At 37.9% G+C, this 23,239-nt stretch overlaps 1 protein-coding gene across 6 annotated transcripts in view; it reads left to right on the top strand.

Moving 5' to 3' along the window:
* FBXW11 (F-box and WD repeat domain containing 11) overlaps nt 1–22,857 on the top strand; it is a 125,726-nt gene extending 102,869 nt beyond the window's left edge. For all 6 annotated transcript variants that reach the window (XM_073355995.1, XM_073355997.1, XM_073355999.1 and 3 more), the window contains 8 exons: nt 3,156–3,293; nt 3,933–4,051; nt 5,090–5,339; nt 6,608–6,726; nt 7,434–7,544; nt 8,580–8,658; nt 10,247–10,435; nt 20,324–22,857. In XM_073355995.1, the coding sequence (XP_073212096.1) occupies nt 3,156–3,293; nt 3,933–4,051; nt 5,090–5,339; nt 6,608–6,726; nt 7,434–7,544; nt 8,580–8,658; nt 10,247–10,408 (978 nt within the window). In that variant the 3' untranslated portion in view covers nt 10,409–10,435; nt 20,324–22,857. The remainder of the gene's footprint in view (nt 1–3,155; nt 3,294–3,932; nt 4,052–5,089; nt 5,340–6,607; nt 6,727–7,433; nt 7,545–8,579; nt 8,659–10,246; nt 10,436–20,323) is intronic.
* The last annotated feature ends 382 nt before the right edge of the window (nt 22,858–23,239 follow it).

Genomic DNA, 23,239 nt, shown 5'->3' with positions numbered 1-23,239 from the left:
ATTAGTTTTCTCTCTCTCTGTACTGTTCAACAGATGGATTCTTTCAGACATCTCTTTTTTCATGTTCTTCTATATGACCAGTCATACACCTGCCATCAGAGATGTTCTGGCTTCTTTCCTAGCATATCCCAGATATTTCCATCTTCCTTTCTGGGTAACTTTTGGAGATAGCTTTTCTAGGAAACAAAACCAAATCAACTTTTGATTTATTCTTTTTCATGATTAAAATGAATGATTCCAAATTACCTTGATTTAAATTATCTGCTCTGGTTGGATGAGATTCTCCTCTAGTTTATTATCCTGTGAGGGTACAGTGTATTTGATAGGTACTTTCAGCTACCGATTCTCCTGTTTTTGACTTTGGTTATAGAAGTGTGTGAAACTGTGGGTGTGTATATGCTGTAGGAAACTGGTATTCCCCAGCATTTAAGTTTGTCTGGCTTGTAGTTCTGGGAACTGAGTTTAGAGGAGGTTTTATTTATAATTTGTAGCTTTATTGAGGGGATGTATATAAAAATTACAGGTAACAAGAGGCAGAGGTTTTGTAATTTGTGTGTGAATTAACCTTGGATTTCTGTAGCATTAATTCCGTAACGTTTGCCATAGTGCATAAAATGTAATAACGCCTTCCATACAAATACCTACCCGCTTTGCATACACAGAATTTATTTTAAAATATCTGCTTAAGGAGGTTGCAGGTGAAATCTTTGTCAGCTTCACCTTTGAGTAACAGAAATTTCATATAGCAAGAATCTTTTATGTGGTTGCAAGTACTGTATTTAACATGCTCCTTTGTAGAGGGTGTTCCAAGTTGCCCACCCACTCAGCTGTATTTGTCATCTAAAATGTTATTTCTCTACACTCACATCTGTTTCCACTCTATTGCCAATTGTAATGCTGCTGTATATTCTCTGTGTATCGTGGCTACTTTCCCAGTATATTGAAAATTTATGCCGTGTAAGGGGATTTTACAGGTTCTCAAAAACATGAAATATTTTCCCACAGTAGCCACACCACATAATGTCTAAATGAAATGACATCTACTCTCAGAATTAAAATATACACCTGCACATGACTTACTGCTTCATATTGCTCAGACAAATGTATAAATAATATTTCAGTTTCCTTCATTTGTAGCCAACATTTACATATGGTAACCTTATTAAGTAGCTTCCAATGCTGAAATTTTGAGTATTGAACTAAATAGAAACAGTGACTGACTTAAAATGAATGTCTTTTCTTCTGTTTCCCAGAACATTAAATGATATTGCCCTGCAGTGGGCAGGTGATACTACCTTTTAAAATAAACAAACATAGCTAAATACTGTAAACCAAAAATTAAATGGCTACCTCTTCCCCCTGCAAAAAACCCCAAACCAAACAAACCTAAACAAATATTGTAATGCGCAATATAATCTCTGCCAGGCACACTACAATAGAGTCCCAGGGCTAAATCTGTCATGGTGGTCAAAAACTCAATACATACAAGCAGAGCATAATTATTTAATGCTCAATGTACAAGTTGCTGACCAACAGTTTGAAAAACTTGGAAGCATTGGCTGACAGGTATTGCTGATCTGAAAATGAAAACTGGCTTCCTGCCTTAATTTTCTTGTAAATTTCACCAAAGGGCAAGGAAAAAAGTGGATGATTTGAAAGCATAGCTTGCTGTTTTGCTTACCACCATATCATCTTGTGTAAGCCAACTGTACCCTTCTGGCACTTCAGGAACAGTGTTGGTGGGGTAAATAGGTATGTGGTCTCCCTAGAATGCCTTATGAGCTACCATTGGACAGCAGCTTTTTTTTTTTAATTGGAAAATCAAATTTTGTCTTGATTTGTCCTTGAAAAATCAGCGTTCTGTTCTTGGATGGTTTTGCAGGCTTTTGGAGGGAACCAGAAGGAGGGACAAAACGTAGTTCAGAACTCTGATTCAGAGTTGAGGAGCTTCAGTAGGAATGCTCTGATAGGTTAGAGGGGGGAGCGGAGATTATAAATTGAGCATAGCATCAAGATATCAATAAGTAAGATCTCCAGAACAAATCTTCACTTCATCAACCACTTGATTCCCATTCACCTGTTTTTTCTCTTTCAAACATTGCAATCTGTCATATGACTTATCTGTTTTTCTGTGTGTTTACAAAGAATGAGAAATATCCCAATGTATCTGGGGATTCCATATGTTCTGTGATTTTGTTTTTGTTCCACTGCACTGATTCTTTTATGATTACTATTATAAATCTTCTAACCAGGATTCCTGATTTCTTTGAAATGGCTCAGCATGTGTCCTCTTGCCAACGTAAAGTTGATTAAAAGATAGAACGTAAATCTGCTTTTAATGTTAAATTGATTACAGCCTATTTGTTAAAATATACCAGATTTGAATTTTCTATTTCCCCAACAAAGCGTACACCACAAAATCAAAGTGAGAGGCTGAATTACTTCATAATTAAAAGCGAATTTTAGGAAGAACACATAGTGGATAACATCTGATAAAGAATTTAAAGGCAATTTCCCAATAGTTAGTTTTCATTTTTTATAACAGTCCATATTTCATGTTTTCATTTTATTTTTTTCTTGGTTTTCATCAGGGTTTAAAATGAGATATATAACCAAAACATTTCCAAAAGTTGGTTCCTAAGAAAAATAGCATCAGTTACTATATTTTGCTATTTGACATATTAGCTGAAGTTTTCAAAACAGATGTGACCTCCATTTTGGACTTTAAACAAATTTGTATTATTGTTCACCCTCCCAAATGAGACTGAGTGTAGTGTGATGTCCATGAATTATAAAAACAGAGGCTTTGTAACCTATATCAGATGATGGGATTGATTAAACGAGCAAACTGAATTTTTCCCATTATAAAAAGATATCTAAGTCAAGCATTAGAGATCCTGGTGCAAGATTGGTGGGTGTAACAATGAGGAAAAGTTATAGCTTTGTCTTGACAAAATGCAAAAGTCATAATTCTAATTAGTCCTATTTTACGTATTCGCTATTGGAAATTAAAAGTACGTTTTCCCAAAAGAACCAAATATGTCGGGGTTCATGGAGGAATTTTACTGATGTAAATGTCCAAGAAATCATGTTTTTAACAAACATACACAGCTTTATTCATCACTTGGTATAAATAGTTTCCCTCCTCTTTCTAGACTATAGAATCTAACTGGCGATGTGGACGACACAACTTGCAAAGAATTCAGTGCCGCTCTGAAAATAGCAAAGGTGTCTACTGTTTACAGTATGATGATGAAAAGATCATCAGTGGCCTAAGGGATAACTCCATTAAGGTAATATATTTCCTTCCTCTTTATTTAGAGAGATGAGCCACTGCCTCTGTCTTGGCTTTAGACTTGGAAAGGAGGCTGTCAGGTGCTGCTTGTTTCCTTGGGGCCCATCTCTCCTGTCTTTTTGTGGGACAGTGTTTGTGCAGCACTTTCTGAGGATGGCATGTTTTGCATGCTCTCGCAGGGGAAGCTGGTAACATATCGCTGCTTGTGTTTTGTCTCATGAATGGTGTGGATTGCCAGTCATGGCAATTTTGACCAGATTGAAAATCAACACCTTCTATGAAATCAGGTTTACTGTAAACAGATGGCTTGTGCCCCGTTGCTTGGCTGCATCCTATGGTTTTGTTAATGGTTTGGATTATTGCTAATTTCTGCTCTTTCCCTATGAAACAAAATGTTTCCTTATGAACGACAAACTTCTGTCTCATGGTTGGCAGTTTCATAGATCTGTCCAGCATGTGCTTGTTTCCTTGGCAAGGCAGGAGAACATAAAAACAGAAATGAAGGCTCAAGGTCCACACCTGGAAATTGCAGGAGAATGTGCATGCTGGAATGCTCATTGATTCTCTTTGCCACCACTGGTCCTCTCTTCACAATAGTGAAAGCCAAAATTTCGACCCATATCTTTGTTTTTGACAGATTTGGGATAAAACAAGCTTGGAATGTTTGAAAATATTAACAGGGCACACTGGGTCCGTTCTCTGCCTGCAGTATGACGAGAGAGTCATTGTAACTGGATCTTCAGACTCTACAGTGAGGTGAGCTTCAAGTATTAGCATAATGAACTCAAGTCTGGGGCAGGGGCACTCAAAACAAATAATCCACTGTGAGTACTAAAGTGTAAGGACCACTCCACAAAACAATATAGTACTGTGCCTTTAAAGGCTAGGCACATGATACAACTTAAGACTGTATGCGGTATTTTCTAGCATCCCCAAGCTTTAGAGTTGCATACTTGTAGGATTTGAATTTCAAAAGTTTTGAAAGACTATAAACCCTCATGATTCAGAGCATAAGCCAACATCTGACTGGGATAGGAAGAAACTTTGATGTTAGGTGGGTTATTCCATGATTGCCCAATTTAGGGTTTCTTGCATCTTCCTCTGAAACATCTGACCACCACTGATCATAGGATACTGATGTTGGATCATTGGCCGTTCCTGTATTCTTAGGTTTAAAGTTTTATGTGATTTTAACGCTTAATAAAGGGGCTGTAGTGACAGCCCTGGAGACGGCAATGCTTGCCCCAGGTACAGCACAGTCAAAGTCATTGCAGGTTTCTTTGGCGTGTTCTGTGTTGCCTTGGCCTGGAGGAGACTTCATTCTCCATGTCCAATCAGTTCTTAATCTCTGAGAGGGGCATTTATGGTCTCTTTTGTGGTGTGGATGCCATTGCACTCAGACTTGAGGAGAGATTACCGTATCTTTGTTTCACATGAACTAGTGGACAGCCATGGGATGGCAGTAACTTCTAGTTGCTACTGACCTGGGCTTGAACTGGCATCTTTCATATAGGTGAAAGATTTGTATCTCATTACCAGTCCTCTGTGTAATCCATTGTCAGCCTTTGCTTGATTTGTGGCCTTTATACATAAGCCTCTTTGTCTGTTAAAATGACTTCTGGAAGCAAGCCATGAGACTTAGCAACTTTGGGCAGCCAGAGAGATAAAATGGTTGAGGAGGGCTGTCCCTCAGACTAGCAGACCACTCTTCATTGCGAACATTTCCTGTTTGTAATGTGTGTAGTCATGTCAGTTAATTCAGGATAAATTTCATTTTTCTTCCCCCCCTACTAGAGTTTGGGATGTAAACACAGGCGAAGTTCTGAACACACTGATTCATCACAACGAGGCAGTGCTTCATCTGCGTTTCAGTAATGGCTTAATGGTGACATGTTCAAAGGACAGGTCCATTGCTGTTTGGGATATGGCATCACCTACTGATATCACCTTGCGTCGTGTGTTGGTTGGCCATCGTGCTGCTGTTAATGTTGTAGACTTTGATGACAAGTATATTGTCTCTGCATCAGGTGACAGGACCATTAAAGTAAGTTAGAAGAAAGAGCCCTGCTCTGTTTACTCAGGAAACTGCAAATCAAAATGAATGATGTGTGCCTAAAAGTTTTAAAAATTCCACTTCAAAAAAACAGAGTTGTTGAATGTGTGCTTAAAATCCAATTCCCAAATGTGTATGTGAGCAGTTCTGTGGCTATTTCTTCATCACTCATCTATCACTTCCGGTTAGATGTTAAAGCCTTTATGCAAATAACTTGACTTGTAACATTTTTTGAGGCTTCTGTCATAAAGTTATAAAAAACTTAAATTCTACTCACGATTAGGTCTTGAAATTGGCTAGAAAATTAAACATGGTACTTTCCTGTGCTTTTTTTCCGAATCATTTGTGTTTTCTATAAATTGGCAATCCTGTTCTAGACATGAAATTTATAGGCAGCCACCTTTCCCCATCATACCTTCTCCGCAACTAAACCAAATTTTGCCATGTTTGAGGGATTAAAATGCTGTGTTTGAAGATCACCAGATCATCGTAATTACCCCAGACTTACTATACAACAAAGATGTTTCCATCCTTCCCTCCCTAGAACCACATCTGATTTAAACTGTGCTAAGAGCTTTTTGTGGCAAAGTTATGTCTGACACCTGCCAAAGGTACTGTATTCTTATGGAAATGACCCATTAGACCCTTTACAACTTTAAGTACAACTTCTTAAAAAAAATGCACAAGGATTCTAAACAATTCATTTAACATTGATCCTTGTGTTTCCACCCCCAAACGCTCTTCTCTCAGCCTCAAGTCAAGTGTGTCTGGTCTTGTCTTCAATAAGTGGTAGATTGTTGGCCATGTCAATGGTAAAAAATAGGTTAATGATATTCAGACTAGTCTTTTGTGTCGAAGCTGGTTATTTTGTGATCTGATTACTAACCAGCCAACATTTAAATTCAATCAGAATTCTAAAATTACTTGAGCAATGCTTAATTGCTTTACAAAAAGTTTAAACGTTTTTAATATTTTAAATTTATGATGATTTAGTCAATTTGAACAGATTTATGTATTATAGCAGTGTTGGGAGGACCCAGCTGGGTTTGGAGCCCCATTGTGACTCACATTGTACAAATACAAAATACACCATGGTCCTAGCCATGGAAGAGCTTTCAGTCTAAGCTTTCATTCAGCTTTCCCCTCAAAGTACTTCTTCAGAGTCCTGATTTTTTTTAATGAAGTTTGAACATAATTTCTGTTTAACTTATGAAACCTCAAGCTCTCTCAAAATTGAATGTTTTTAATTTTCTCCACAGGTCTGGAGTACAAGCACATGTGAGTTTGTTCGTACTCTAAATGGGCACAAGCGTGGCATTGCATGCCTTCAGTACAGGGATCGACTAGTTGTGAGTGGATCGTCAGACAACACCATTAGGTGCGTGGAAGACAGTTGTTAACAGCATATTGGAGAGAATGTGCATTTGCAAATTTAAAAAAGGATTTTTTTCTAGGTCTCTTGAACCTGCCCTACGGTTTAATAGCACAGTAATCTTTTAGCTTTTGATATGTCTTGTCAACATTAGAACAGGCAACCATTGCTGAGGAGGGAACAGGTAATATATAACACATACTCAAGCAAGTGCAGCTCACAAACTGTTGGGCTTATGTCAGCATCTAAAAATGTAATGTACAAATCTTAATACAGTCTATTGAACTGAAGATCATTGGAGAAATTGGAAGTCCAATTAAAGCACCAGGTCATTTCAGTTACTACATATACCTCTGATACACATGGCTTTATGTGCAGAATAAAAAGGGAGATGGATTCAGCAATAAAATTAATTTATATTGAAATAGTCACAAGCTTCCAGCCTTTACTTTTAAAATGCATTTAATTTCAAAAATGATCAATACAATTCCGTGGGGCAGACTGACTAGGAATGTGTCTGAGTTGCAGTGTCTCCCTTCTGGGGACTCTGTACAGGGGCCTCAGATGTACTTTTTTGCAATGTAGTATGGTTTTAGTTTTCAGAGAACCAATAAAGATTATATTCAAATGGAAATTGCAGCATGAGTAAGTGGATTGGAGCGCTAGTGTCACACAAGAGTTTCTCAAAGATCCATTTCTTCTGTTTTCTTAAGGTTATGGGATATTGAATGTGGTGCCTGTTTAAGAGTACTAGAAGGCCATGAAGAACTGGTTCGATGCATCAGATTTGATAACAAGAGAATTGTTAGTGGAGCCTATGACGGGTACGTGCTTCAAACATGCTTTGAGAAAGTTATTCATGTATCTCCTAGTAAAGCATATTTCTGAAAGTTCTCATCCCTAACACACATAATGAGGATTCTCTTTTGGTTTGCATCCTGCTGTCTAAGTGATCTGGTTATGACAGATCTACATGTAACCTGGGTGTCGCCCACTTCCTGTAGATTTCAATAATGCAGACTACCTATATCCTGAATGTAGCCTTTGAATATTATGTATTCTGTTTTATTCTGCAGCTCCTTCCAGTAACTTGTTTTAGGCCTCTTCAACTCTGTTCATAGGGGTAGGTAGGTAGCTCTAGGTCCCTGCAGAATTAAGTATTCTACTAATCAAGTTTATATGGCTTTGCTGTACAGCACAAGCTGGTTAGAATGGGCAAATAGCTTGTCTTAAGTAGTGTCTGTTGTGAATAGACATTTCACTTCACTTGGTTTCCTCCCCATAGACATCACTCCTTGAAAAACTCCCTACTTCCCAACAGGTCTGTCCGCCTTTTTACTAGACACCAGCACTGAAACTGTATTCTGAGGCGCCACGCACACTTTTGAAATTGCAGCAACACAGTCCAGCAGAGAGGCTGTAATATTTCTGTTCTCTGATAGGAGCCTTAAAGTTAGTGGTGTGGGGCTGCTATGAGAGCATCAGGGAGCCGCCTGTAAAGGAAAATGGCCTAACGTTGAGTGAATTCAAGGAAACTGTACAGGGACATGGATTATCCCATTGCTTTTATTCTCCTTGTTAGCTTGTCACCTCTGGTATTGGGCTGAATTGTAGTTCAAGTGAACAGCATAGGTCTGTTGAAGGCAAGTCAGGAACTCCTTTCAACTTGAATTGGTTATTTTGATTCTACCCTTCTCCTGGGATCTGTAATCCTAAATAGATTCCCAGGGGCTGTTCTCCCAGCATTTCATCGGCAGTATGCTAGAGTTTGAGGTCTTCTCAGTTTTAAGTTCATATGCAAAATATTCCTCAGATGCAGAAATGAATAATCCTGTTTATGCTCTTGTTTCATTTTATAGCAAAATTAAAGTTTGGGACTTGCAAGCTGCTCTTGACCCTCGTGCCCCAGCTAGCACACTATGCTTGCGTACATTGGTGGTATGTAAACATTGATACATTTGGGGTTTTGCACAATTATACTATTTTATATTTGGCAAAAGTGAACATTTTAATGTTAAATTTTATTGCAAATGCATCGAGTGTCTTGAGGTAGATAAGAAATTTAGCGCATTCCGCAACTTCTGCTCTGTTCCCAAAGCTGGGAACAAATGAAGAGGATTGGGCATGCTGCATTGTGCACTGAATTCTTATTGACTCTGAGCATAGAAGAAAAATTGAGCTGTTAAGCTCTTCTGGCTTGGTATTCTCAAATGGTCTAAAAATGTAATCAATATGACATTGCATCCAAATCATTCTGGTTCCTGGGGTGGTATTTTAATATCATATAAATATTGTACCACTGGCTTTAAATAAATGGACTTCTATTAAATGGAAACAATTTGCAATACTATCAGCCTTCCTTAGCCCTTTCTCCTAATTGTAAAAATGGAAAGAATAGATGCAGGAAGGGAGGGGATCTTGTGGTGAGATTACCATAGGAACTCTAATAATTTCAAAGACTACTACCATATTTTAAGTGGCTACCTTAGATTTTTTTTTTTAATTTAATAAAGGCTTTGATTTATGGCAATAATAGGGAAATGGGTAGCTTATTGTATTGGTCATTGAATATACAGGGCATTTCATCTCCAGATTCAAAGCTTGAACCTTGTCCGAGTCAGTAGTGAGCAGAAGTCATTGCTTACATGGTATCTATTTGATGGCTTATGTGAAATGATCTTGGCTTGTCCACTTCCTGCAGAAGAGCCCACAGCACTAAAACTGTAATTGGCTCCCTTATCAGCAGTCTTGGCATAGAGATCAAGTATGGAATGGGCAGGGGGACTCCACTGACCTCTTATTCTTTGAGTATAATTCAATTACTCTATGTATTCACTTCAGACTCTGGTCACTGGGTTATCCGTATGGCACCTTTGGCCAGTCCTTCAAACAGTTTTAAAAAGGTACAATGCCATCACTTACTATGGTGGATCAGGAGGGCCAAGCACAGACCTTTGCAGGGTCCTGTACTAGTGCAAAGTCCTGGTGCCATTTTGGTATTGCTGTTTCTGCGAAGAGTTCCTGGAGGGGCCACTTTTAAAATTCTTTCTCAAGAGCGCATATTGAAACACTGCCTACTTTTACAAATAATTGGGCCTGGAATGGCTTAGGAAGTAGCTTATGGGGACTGCACAATACTTTAAGTAGCAGCACTATTTAACATACAAAATCTTTTTGTGCAGCAGATAAACCCTGACAGCTTGTCAGCACTAGCCAGTCTTTTTTTGTTTAAGTGGCTTACTCTCAGTTGGCAGTCTGTCCAGCTTACTTGTAGTTCTCTCAGCCTTTCTCTTTCTGGTTCTCAACTTCATAGTAAAATTCATGGTCTACGCAAACTTTATATTGAAGCCACTGTATTTGCTGCAATATTTAAATAGCAGTAATTCTTCTCAGACCTGTGTATGAACCTTGACCAGCAAGTCAAAACTTTCATTTCCAATTGTGTGTCCAAATGAGTGTTTGAGTATGAAATTAGTGAAAGATGATCCATCTCCTGGCCTACTAACTGAACTCTTACTGTTTATAGGAACATTCAGGACGTGTGTTTAGACTCCAGTTTGATGAATTTCAGATCATTAGTAGTTCCCACGATGACACAATTCTGATTTGGGATTTCTTAAATGTGCAACCCAGTGCCCAGAACGAGACACGCTCTCCATCCAGAACATACACTTACATCTCCAGATAACAGTCTGCACTTTACTAGCCTCATAAGGTAAACTCTTTTGTATTTAATGTCTCCTGTACTTGTGTATTCACTGTCATTTGCCTGGTGCTGGTCATAGTAATTTATATATCAGCTGTCACTGAGTTCTCTCAATGTATCTGCTGTTGCTGCTGCTGTTTGGATCAGGAAGCCTTTGTGTTGTGGTATCAGGCTTTGATGCTTAAAGCCTGAAACATCATAGTATCTAACTCATCTTCTGCATCTTCACTGCTGTTCCTCCTGCCTCTAATCAGGTAGTTGATGTACTAATTGCTATGTTTTTGCAACACATTTACAACTAGGTTGTTTAAAAAGATATTCAGTTGTCATAAATCTCAAACTGAGAATCAGGCTGGATTTGATTTAAATCACTGGGCTTGTCTACATTACCCGCAGGATCGACGGGCAGTGATCGATCCAGCGGGGGTCGATTTATCACGTCTAGTCTAGACACGATAAATTGACTGTAGAGCGCTCTCCCGTCGACTCCGGTACTCCACCAGGGTGAGAGGCGCAGGCGGAGTCAACGGGGGAGCGTCAGCTGTCAACTGACCGCAGTGAAGACCCCGGGGTAAGTAGATCTAAGTACATCAACTTCAGCTACATTATTCACGTAGCTGAAGTTGTGTAACTTAGGGTATGTGTACACTACCCATGGGATCGGTGGGTAGTGATCGATCTATCGGGGATCGATTTATCGCGTCTAGTGTAGACAGGATAAATCAATCCCCGATCACTCTGCCGTCGATTCCTGTACTCCACCGCTGCAAGAGGCGGAAGTGGAGTCGACGGGAGTGGTGGCAGTCTACCCCGCACCGTGAGGACATGAGGTAAGTCGACCTAAGATACGTCGACTTCAGCTATTCTATTCTCATAGCTGAAGTTGCATATCTTAAGTTGATTTCCCCCCACCCCCCCGCCCCCAGTGTAGAGCAGGCCTTAGATCGATTTCCCTCCCTCCCTCCCCGCCCCCCAGTGAAGACCAGACCACTAGTCAGGAAGACTCGATTTAATCATGGATTTCTACATAAAAGTGCATTCTTGTTGGTTGTTATAACCTTAATATATTTTCTTCAAACTCAGAGATAGATGTAGGTTTAATTTTTTAGAAGGTACACACTGTAAATTTTTAAGTGATTTATTTTGAAAACTTCAGATTAGTTTTACAGCTATATCAGAAAATGATATTGCATTTACCAAAGGTAATTGAAGCGTATATTTATGAAGCCATTGGGAGATGAGCTATCTCTAATTCAACAGGTTAATCATTAATATTTGGAGGATTTTCTTGCCATGCTGTATTAGGAGGAGAACATCACCAGACAGACATTTAAATTGTTTTATTTAACTAAAACAACAACATTATGTATTCTAGATTTTTTTCTTCAACAGCAAACATATAATATTTTAGCAAAACAAGCATATGAATTTTTAAATTTAGTTAAACATTCAAGTTTTTTAAAATCAGATTTGTTTTTGTTTGTTTTGAACTAAAATAGTTAAATGAAATTTAAAAAAACAAAACAAAAATTAAATCGACTATGTCAGCCAGATCAACATGAGAAACTTAATATATTGGCTTCTGCAGCTAACTCAGTCGTCTTCACCTTCTTTTCCTGTTTGTTCATAATCTGAAAAAGAAAAACAAGCTTTCCTGCTTTTTCAGGTCCCAAACAATTTCTCAGTTTGGAATGAATTAGTCCAAAGAAAGAAAACATTCTTTCTACACCAGCAGAAGAAGCTACTGCTCTTAAAAGTGACATTATCACTGCAACAGTCTCTGAAACCAAGTGCCTAAGTGACTTCCACCAGTTCACTGGTGTGACTTTCTTTACAACATCATCAGCAAACATATATTTCTTGAATGGTTCACCCTTAGCTCTGAAGTTTATTATAGTTGGCATTCTGGAGGGATGATCGCTGGATGTCCATGTCATAGCCAGCTCTTCTTCAGCAGTTAAGGTTTGACCCTGGTACAGAGTATTGAGATTATTTGCAAGAAAACGAGCTGGAGATAAGTGCTTGTCTCATTCTTTTTTTTTAAATGCTTGTAATTTAACTCTGTCATTGCATATTTCTCTTTTTAAGATTTCACTCAGTTCTTTCCAAATTTCAACAGCATCAGTAATAAAACAGTGATTTCCCTGCCTTTTGTTCAAGGCTACAGAAATAGGCTTCGGGGTACTCAGCATGTGTTCAACATTTTTCTTAAGCCGAATGTCGAGAACTTTGGCTGTGACAGTGCCATCTATTTTTTCACGATTTTGTTCACAAACTGTCATCAGATTAGGCCAGTTCTTGATCTAGTGCTCAAAACAGTCCACTACTGAGTTCCATCGCACGTCTTGTGGGAGAATTAGCTTGGTTCCTCCCAATTTTTTCAGAGCAGCTGCTGCAAAGTGGTTGTTACGGAAGTATTTTGCAATTTCAACATTAGCCTTTGTTTCTGGAACACTGAAGTCTGAAGGAGGTGCATCAAATGAGCACTACAACCGTATGTTATTAGCTTGGGACTCTCTCCACTCTCTTCTAAATAATTTCTTTTCATCTTGGATACATTTGCAGCATTGTCTGTGACCAAGCTGCATACTAGACGTTTTAATTTTTTTTCACCGTTTGTTATAGCTTTTTCTGCTACTTCTTGTAAGTATTCTGCTGTGTGTGCATTTCCTGATGTATCAATTGTTTCTGTAAGGAAGACATTCCCTTCTTCTGTTGTCACACAAGCACATACAACAGGATCATTGTGGACATTTCTCCACCCATCAAGACTCAGGTTAAAAATTTTACCCTCTAGACCTTTTCCACACTGCTCAGTTTCTTTTTCATACACTTCATCCAACAATTGCCTGTGACATCTGCTCTGTTGGGTGGACTGTATCTTAGTCTTAATGACTGAACCATGTTAATGAAGCATGGGTTCTCAATCATACGGAAAGGAGAGTTTGTTACATAAACAAACTGGGCAATTTTTTCATCAGTTACCTCTTTTTGTAATCTGCTGGTTCTTATTACAAACTTATCTATGGTTGTTTCTAGATGATGGAGATTTGTTTTCCTTTTTGCTATAGGTGATATACTGTGGCTATGTGACATATATGATGTGACTAACACTATAGAAAGTGATGGTGATCTTGAAGGTGGATAGTCTTCAGAATCCTGTATGTTGAGGATGGATTCTCCTGAACATAAGTCAATGCAGTTATTTAATTATTATTACCATACTGCTGCTCATTTAGTATTACTCATTGCATTCACTGACACTCAGTACTACTTTAAAGGTGAAATTGTAAAAGGAAGATGATGTGCCTATTTCAGCTCTTTATTTATCACAACTGCATCTAAAATGATAGTACCGGAGAGTAACAACTATATTTTTTCTTCAAACATGAGAATTTGAGAATAATCCAGAAGGAAGACAGGCAGCCCTTAAGAAAGCAGTATGTAATCAAAAAGTTTACAAACCTGAAGATCCTGCATGTTCAGACATGTTCTTTTCATCACCTTCAACGCAGCTTCCTCCTGAGAAGGAACACTTCTCCTGATGTTGTTTCATTCAGGCAACCAGGCCTTGCATTTCTTTCTTGCATTGTTTGTTTTTTGCACGCATGCCTGTCTTACCCACCGGTAGAGGAACTTCATTAAACTATTCACAAACTGGGTCTCTTTTATGGCCTGCTGCCATTATAGGTTTTCCTTTCTAGTGAGAGAATGGTATGGGAGTTCTCAAATCAATGAAGCCTATACTCAAAGACCTCAAGACTTCTGGAATATGCTGCTCAAACAGTTTCACTTTTGTTTCTGCTGCCTGTCCCTCCCTTCTCACATTTATCTCCAGACTTCCTCTCCTTGTCCAGATCTATTCCGCCCCCAGCAATCTTGTATTAGTTTAACTTTTTGAAACTTTGCACTTTTAGAGAGAGGTAAGGGTTTGACTCTGTGTACACAAATTTGCAGAGGAACAATAGAGTGGAGGTCTGTTATTTCTCACCTCTGTACATTATTTATTTATTTTATTTATTTAAAAACATTTTTGCTGTTAACAAGCATGTTATCTCTGGAGACACAAATCCACAGTTTGAGAACTGCAGTGTTATCTTCTAGACTGAGCACTGAGTCCCATTGGGTAGCTAGAAAGATTAACCTAAATAATCTATACAGAAGTCCCTGGAACCCCATAAGATTGAGTCCCTAATCCATGAACTACTGGAACTCACTTACAAAACTTTTCTTAAACATTATATGAATATATTGTCTCATACTATAGAATTAGAATTTATTATCCCTATTCCATGTTGAGACATTATAGCTCAAAGGTATATCTTAGTTAAAACTATCTTTAGATAGGGTTTTTTCCTTCAAAAAGCATTTTATCATAAAAAATCCAATTTAAATTAAAAAAAAATCCATTTAAATTAAAAAAAAAAATCAGTAATTTTTATCCACCTTGCTGAGAGTGATGTTAAACCAAAGGTTCTAAACTGTCACACAGTTTAAAAGTTTCTACAATTTAAAAATAACCTATGTTTTTACCATTAATTTGAACGACCGTCCATCAGAATTTTTATTAGATACTTTTGGCAAGTATGCTGTGCCTCCTACCTGCACATTTTCTGGTTAGAAATGGGAGGATTCTTTCAGAGCCTAAAGCTTATCATGTAGTGTGTGTGAGGAACCTCAGATCCAGTAACTAGACCGAGGGCACTGGGAGTTGGGACTTTCAGAAGTACTCAGAGCTGTCCTGATGTTGCTGTGAGTTTAACCCTTTATTTCAGTGGAGAGCAGTGTAAGGCCAACATGAAGCACTTTTCAATATTCCAGACTCAGATTCTTTCCTGGGCTGCTCTGCTGACTCTGTGTGAATTTGGGCATGTCACATAATGCCACTTTCTACATTAGTAGTATGGAGATGAGAGATTTTTTGCAGAGCAGATCTGCCCTTTGTCAGAGAACATAAAGTGACCTGTACGCCAAGATTTTCTTTTACCTTCTTTGGGTGCTGTGAGCCTTAATGATCTATAGCACTTTAAAATGCTTCATGTGGAAACTGTTATGTAATGGAGGCATGCTTGAGCTGTAGCTCACGAAAGCTCATGCTCAAATAAATTGGTTAGTCTCTAAGGTGCCACAAGTACTCCTTTTCTTTTTGCGAATACAGACTAACACGGCTGTTACTCTGAAACCTGTAAATTACAGTAACATTGAAAAAAGTATTCTTGCACATTACAGGCCACAACTTTCTATGAACTTTTAGAGTTCAATTAGATTGTGCTCCTCATTGAGGCTTTTATCTTTCTGTTTCTGGGACTAGCCAGCACTGCCCATCAGTCTCCAGTAAACTGAGATGTATGCCATTTTGACAAATATTCATCATAAATGACAATTCCCTGTGATAACCACAAGTAATAAAAAAATGTTTTCAAAAGGATAAAATACATCATGTTAGGAAGAGTTTGAAGCCATCAGAAGAGACTCACATGAAGTTTGACTGTTTCCATTTCTCTGCAGTAGTCAATATGTATTTAGTTGTCTAAGTATATTGGGTAAAAACTCTGCTGTAGATCCATTTGCTAGACCAGTGGAGTATTTTTCTTATGTCATTCATGTGGTTGCCAACAGTTGCACTTCATACTACAGACCCCCCCCCCCCCCCAACTTATGCAATCGTTCCGTTCCTGAAAGCCTTGCGTAACTTGAATTTTGCGTAAGTTGGAAACGTATACCTGTACATTATGCAAATATTTCCGCAACTTGAAAAAGCTATTTCGGGCTTATGGAACTTTTTCCGTCAGTGTGAATTTGCGTAAGTCGGGTCTTGCATAACCCGGGGAATGTCTGTATATATAGTAGTGAATGTTGAGACTTGGAAACAGAGGTTGCCTTACCAGGTCAGACCTGAAGCCCATACAGTCCAATATCCTGTCTCTGATGCCAGTGGCCAGTACCAGATGCTTTAGAGGAAGATCAGAAACCTCAGAGTACAGTTATGGAGTAAGCTTGCCCATGGGGCAATTTTTTTTCATGCTAGAGGTGATTAGTAGTAGTGTGGCTTATGCCCGAAATCATGAGGTTTTATCTCTTTTAAAAAGTGTTTTCCTATCAAATGTAACTGAGTAGTCTCGTCCATATAAATGAGAGAGACAAGGTAGGTGAGGTAATATCTTTTATTGGAGCAGCTTCTGTTGATGAGAGAGACAAGCTTTCGAGCTATACAACAGAAGTTGGTCCAGTAAAAAAAAAATTACTTCACCCACCTTGCTTCTCTAATATCCTGGGACCAACACGACTATAACAACACTGCATTCCATATGAATGTCTCTTCTTGCTTTAAGTCTTGGTAAGCTCATGGCCTTGATATTTTGTAACCATGAGTTCCACAAGTTATTTCATTGTTTGCAGAAGACCTTTGATATTTTCTAGGGGGTAGTCATCTTGTTAGTGAAATGTCTTTTTTCTTTGCCTCATGAAATTCCATTTTGTGTTTGTTAAGATGTAAATCATTATAAATTGAAGTTCTTCCCACTTGCATGCCTCAGGAAAATGTTGGCAGCCTATTAAACTAATAACAGATCTCATGAAATTCCAAAGAGAGAGAGGCTGGTTCCTTCCATCCACCTGAACCCAGTGACCCATTTCCCTTCCTCTGGGGGTACCCGATTGGTCTGGAGCTCCCTCAACCCCCTGAGTGGAGGAGGACAGAAAGAGGGCCAGGGTAGGCTGGGCTTCCTCAACACCCAGGAGCCAGCAGTCCATCCCCTGTAGAATAACAGCCGTCTCCTGCTTCCTGTTACAGACCTGTAGCTCAAGGGGTAGCAGTGTGTGCTGCAGTGCTGAAGGCTCAGTGTTCAAGCTCCATTGACAATGCATGGCTATTAATTGTTTACCCTTTTCCTTAAAAAAAGAAAACAAAAAACCTCAAAGAAATGAGCAAATTTTTTTTAAAAAAGGTTAGAAAATTAGGTTGCAAATCAGTCACTTGAATTAAGAAATGTCAGTTTCATGGTTGCCCACACAATCTTTAATTATGCAGTCTCTAAATGGGAGTGGCTAATTTACCTTTCCTACACCATTCATTAATTTGAGTACATCTATCTTCTGTTAACTTCCACTCTAAATAATATTAATCATCTAAACACTGTAATATAGAAAAAGTTAAGTGTTGGCTAAAGGAAACTGTAGAAGTACATGAACAAGCTTTGAGAAATTAAGAATTGTGCTGCAAGACAGCTAAAGGTTAGCATGCATAAAACTCCCTTATTGGCCGTTTATACTCTCCTTAAAGGAGAAGACCAGAGGTCTGTCTGCTAAATTCATTTTGTGTACCAAGTCGGCAACAAGCTTAAAAGGAATGTCAGCCTGGCCAGGAGAATGGGCAGTTTCAGAACCCCTATTAGCTAGTTCCTTCAGCACTGCCCACCTATGGCTTACAGTGTTTGAAAATTCATATTTGTTTGAATTGTTGCAATATTACTGCAGTGCCTTCAGTGATGGTGTTGGCCTACCTAAAGTTGCCACTGGTTGTGCTTCTAAGGATGTGATCAGACTCCTGTTAAAATGGATAAAAACTACCATTGGCTTTAATGGGAGTTGGATCAAGCCTAAAGGAATTGCATTCGCCATAAACAGGACAACTTTCATATTACAGGTTTCATGGGTCAGTATTTGGGAGACAGCAAATGCTAACCATGTGCTTTACACCCTCCCCAAACAATTTCCTTTTTTCTGATTGATTGAAGCCTTTAGAACAATCTACCTGGTGGGAAAACCTCACTTTCTTAGTGACAAAATAAAACAATCCACCAGCTGACATGTACCAATTACATATTTTCCCCACAACAAGGTATAGATAGTTTTGAATGGCTTAAAGGTTGTGCTGAAATATGATTGGGAGGGTTATATTACCTTCCAATCATGGAAGCACTATCATATTTTTCATGCCAGTCAGAAGTATAAATACATAGGCATTTAAAAGTCCAGTATAGTTTATTTCAATCCACTCCTATGCATTTTAGTCCATTTGGTCAGTAGTGCACCAGTCTCATGACTTATTTTCACTCTTTCTCTTGCCCCCTCACTTGCAAACTCACTTTGATTACGGTAAGATTTGTTGCTGCAAAATGAACTGTTTTTGGCACTGTTAGCAACTTCCCTGCAGATTCCATACATTTAACACGGTTTGGAGCAGTTTATATGTCTGACTTGTCCTATTACACAGCGAACTGAAAACATGCAAAGCTGCATATCCTTGTAGTTGACTAGTCTTGGTAGTTATGTAATTGTTTCTTGGAAACCACACTGTCATTTTCCTGAATTTTTTCATAATCAGAAATCAAAAACAAATCTACATAAAATATATCACTGTAAAATATCCAGTATTTTGTTATATTTAATGGAACAATTGTATATGCTCCCAAACACTGTATGTCTCTGCGTTCTCAAAAGAAGCTTTGTACCCATATTTATAAGTCTCTGAATGTGTATGCCTCTTCAAAGTGAATCATTTTTGACAGCACTGGCAGGGGGTTATAAGAAAGTTTTATTGCCTTCTGTTGAATTCCTTTTGTTTATTGTAACATGATAAAAATTGTTACCATATGATAGTCTAATATTCTTATATTTAAGCACTGGGGGAAAAAAGATGTTTTAAACCTTCAGCTATGAAAGTCTCATGAATAGAGCAGTTCATCAAAGTCTGCAGCATGTTTTTTGGGAATGGAAAGTGAAATTTAACCTTAGATTTAATTATTTTAAGCTTAATTACAGTAAGAATTTTCAGTTTGGAAAAGCTATTTAATCAAACAGTGTAATCATATAACTGTGTGAAAAGGTAGCTCTTGTGGAAATATTCTAATTATCTGATTTGTGGGCTCATTTCTCAAGATCATTAAGTCTCATTTTCATGTATAAATATAACAAGTAACTGAACTTAATAGTCCTATTAAAATAGAATAAAGGATAGTTTACATGGTTAGATTGATTTTTTAAAAAAAAAAGTGAATGGTTTCACAAGCCAATTTTCCCAATGCAACTGTTTAGACCTATGATTAAAAATTCAATCCAACCAGATATAACGTATGTATATTTGTAATGAAAATGGATAATATTTAGGTGACTTCTGTATAGTGTTGTGTGGTGTGGAGAAGAGGAGGTTGTTTCCTGAGGTGTGTTAAGAGTAGGTTGAAATTCCATAAGGTAAGTTTTAACCTTGAACGAGGCCTGTTGTGCCAACTACTACACTTTCTCCTCCTCCCCTGCCAGTCTGCCCCTAAAGACCTAGCAAAGACTTTTGTTTTATATCACATGTAAGGAAAAGGTCAGTTTAATTCAAAGTTGCTATGTTTATCGGGCCGAATTTTCAAAAGCTTAAAAGGGTGCAAATCCCAATCCGTTTACAAATGTGATTTAAAGTATGGTCCAGGTTCCACAATCAATAGAATTAAAATGATGCCCTATAGTGGTGGTATTGTCACCTCTTGAACCTCTAAGGGTATGTCTGCTCTGCAATTAGACACCTGTGTCTGGCCCATGCCAGCTGACTCTGGCTTGCAGGGCTCAGGCTAAGGCTCTCTTTAATTGCGATGTAGGCGCTTGAGACCCTGATCAATGGGCCAACTGTGGGTGTCTAATTGCAGTGTAGATGTACCCTGTACTGATTGCATCATTCTAAAGGAACGCTGGTCCCTTTAGCACTTTTGTTCTAAGGAGTCTGTGCTATACTGATTGGCATATTTAGACTCCTTATTTTAGCAGGCTAATGCCTTCATGTGCGCTCAGAGTGCCTAGGGGTGTTGTTCTGTGGTGGATACCAAATAGCTTCTGACATATGTCTACAAATAATAGATTATATTTGGCCTGATTATAGTTTCCATTGTTTCAGCTTGTCTTTATCTTTTTCAGGGTTCCACAATCTTGAACTACTGGATATCTGGCTACTACATGCCTGAAGATGTTGATTCGCAGCTAAAGTCAGAATTGGTTATAGATGCTGTGTAGATGCAAAACAGCACAATTCTGTATCTCTCTTAATCTTTCCTGCTCCCCTTCAATCCCCAGTGGTCTCCTCTAAGGAATTTACTGCAAATTCACTGACTTCAAGTAGATGAAAATCAGAAGCCTGCCCTTCACTGCAGTGAAAAATCCAAAGCTTCATGTGTAAATTGTCCATATAAACTGAACTATGATGGCTTGTTTTCCAGAAATAAATCAGAAGTCAAGAAAGGACTTGGCCTAATTTATATTGCTTTGCACTTTTGTCTGACTTTAAAGAAAAATATTCTCCAGTGAAATTTGGGTGCCAAACACATACCCAGAATGTACAGAGTTTTGCTTTCAAAGTCACCATGCTCCTTTCGACTTCCTGACAAATTCAGAGCCTGTTTTGTTTGATAGGGGTGTACATTGGACTATTAGAAATATTTCTGAATCTATCAGTAATATTTTTGGATTACAGTTTACTTGTTTCTGCACCGATAATTTCTTTTAATTTAAACATTACCTGTAAATCAGGCTAGATTATCTAAACTAGTTGTATCGCACCGTCTTTTTTTCTTTTAACTGTGCCCTGTAATACAACTGTCCTACCCTTCCTAATGTTTGGTACCGTAAAATCTTCCCATGTGTGCTTGCCTCAGAATTTCAAATACTGTATAAGCATGTAGATACAATGTACGAAACAGTTTAACCTCCAGGTGCTAGAAGTCAGGATCTCCTGACACTACACACTAATACAAAATGTGTTAGCACTTGGCAGCAGGACATTCTAACTACTGGCACTGAAGGGATTAATATGAATTACCTAGAAATATTTCTCTGCAAAAGGAAGTTTTCAGTATTCATTAGGATTTTTTTTAATGGGAACTACATATTTTAAAATGTAATTTCTAAACTTTTTAAAAATTAAAAAAAAGTTTAATTTATGTTCTGTATCTTATATTTTGTGCCGCAGTATTTACAAAACATCTTTTTTTTTTTAAATTGGTAGATTACCACACATGCCTACAGATGTCCTTCCATAGCATTAGTTTGGCTGCTCAATGGAAAAAATGCCATCAGCTAAAGTTAAATTTATTTAAATATGTAACTTGTAACAATTGAGGTGGGGTAGAGGCCCCTTCAAGGAAGTACTATGATGACCAGACTTAAAGTTGAATTTAAGATCACTTACCCATAGCTGTTACACTATGACCTTGTTGTGATGCCATGGTCAATATTTCTCTTTGTTAGCATGTCCTTATTAGGAAATGTCTTAGTAGTTCCTTCTTACTTTGTCATGGTTCTCCTGTCTCTAATTTATACAGTCACATTTATTTAATCATATTTTTCTTTGTGAAAGCAAGACCCTGATAAATGCCATCTTTATAGTGTTGTCCTATTAAGTTGCCATGTATGACTACAGTTTTCAGTAGTTTTCTTTAATGCTTAGTTTGAAAATGCACTAAAACCAAGAGTGTGTAAGATATACCTATTGTCCTGGGGGAGAAATATGTTGTCTCCAATATGTAGCCAGTCATTTCTCTAACATTTGTTGTGTATTTCGTTTTCTGTTGGCAGCACTTTTTGGTTTCAGATTTTCCCTTTTTTGTTTAAGGGGAGTTAAAGAATGTCGGTAACACTTTAGATGACCAGTGATTTAATACTAAACTTCCAGTGCAACAGCTATGGTTAGATGTCATCCACCTTTGTCAGGCATATTCAGAGTGAAGTGCACATCAGATGTTACTCAACTGTTAGAAAAGTGCAACTTACAGTTAGTCCTCTATTCCATTGAGAGAGAGCTGTTGGGATCAGTGTTTGTTAGAAATTCCCTTTAACTTGTTACTACAAAGATATTTATTTCTTTGAGATCATCAAACCTCATGAAGTACAGAAGATATCATGTTTTGATAAGCGTCTGTAAGATCTCCTTTTGGTAAGCTTGACAGTAGTTTGTGAAAGTGGCTTACTTTATCCTTTTCATCTAATAGCTTTAATATTAAACTGTTTTTAAAAAAGACATCAGTTGCAGCCCTGAAGAAAAAGCTATTTGTTTATGAAGAATGGAGTCCTTTTTTATGCATGTGTAAGATTAAATTCATGTTTTTCCTTGGGAGATAATGGTATTTGAACATGCAGTCTCACCTTCTTTGATTGTGCTTTGTGTAACATAGCAGTGGACTTTGTGATTGGCACCCAAGGAACTTGGCTACTGGGACTCCTGGCTGCACTCTGGACTTTGTTTTGCTAACCATAATTGAGCAATTGTACATTACTGCTATATTAATGTTTCAAAGCACTGGGATAGTCTAATTCTAACTTGTAATTATGTTTGCCAATGACCCGTTTGGAAAGTTTGTGTATGAACAGCTGATTGAAACTGTTAAATTGTACAGATATTGTTCATGATCTAAAGCTTTGTACCGTGGAATGTGCTTAATAAAAAAAATTGAACTTCATTTGTCCAATAAATTGCTAAGTAACATCATCTAACCCAATGTCAGTATTATGCATTAGTTAATCCAAGCTTAATGCACAGTTCCTTCAAATGCTAATTCAAAGCTAATGCTCTTAATACAATGTTCCCATACTTTATTGTATTATGTTATAAAAACTTTTCTAGCACTTCAGTGCTTCTAACCAATAGTATAATGATGTGTAGTAATTCAGTGCTGGCTTGCGAGTGGTGTGACGCATAAGACCGAAGGCCAAATACTTTAGAATTTGAAACTTTCCTATGGGGGGGCACAACTGCATGCGTGTTAAAACTTTTCTAAAATGTTTGTCTTAATTCCTTTGTGTTGTTTACTAGCTACAGATCAGCGTCTGACCGAGCTCAAC

The sequence above is a fragment of the Lepidochelys kempii genome, chromosome 8 (genome assembly GCF_965140265.1).
Source record: "Lepidochelys kempii isolate rLepKem1 chromosome 8, rLepKem1.hap2, whole genome shotgun sequence".
In the NCBI taxonomy this organism is placed as follows: Eukaryota; Metazoa; Chordata; order Testudines; family Cheloniidae; genus Lepidochelys; species Lepidochelys kempii.
The sequence above is the reverse complement of the archived record's forward strand: the minus strand, read 5'-3'. Positions and strand labels throughout refer to the sequence as shown.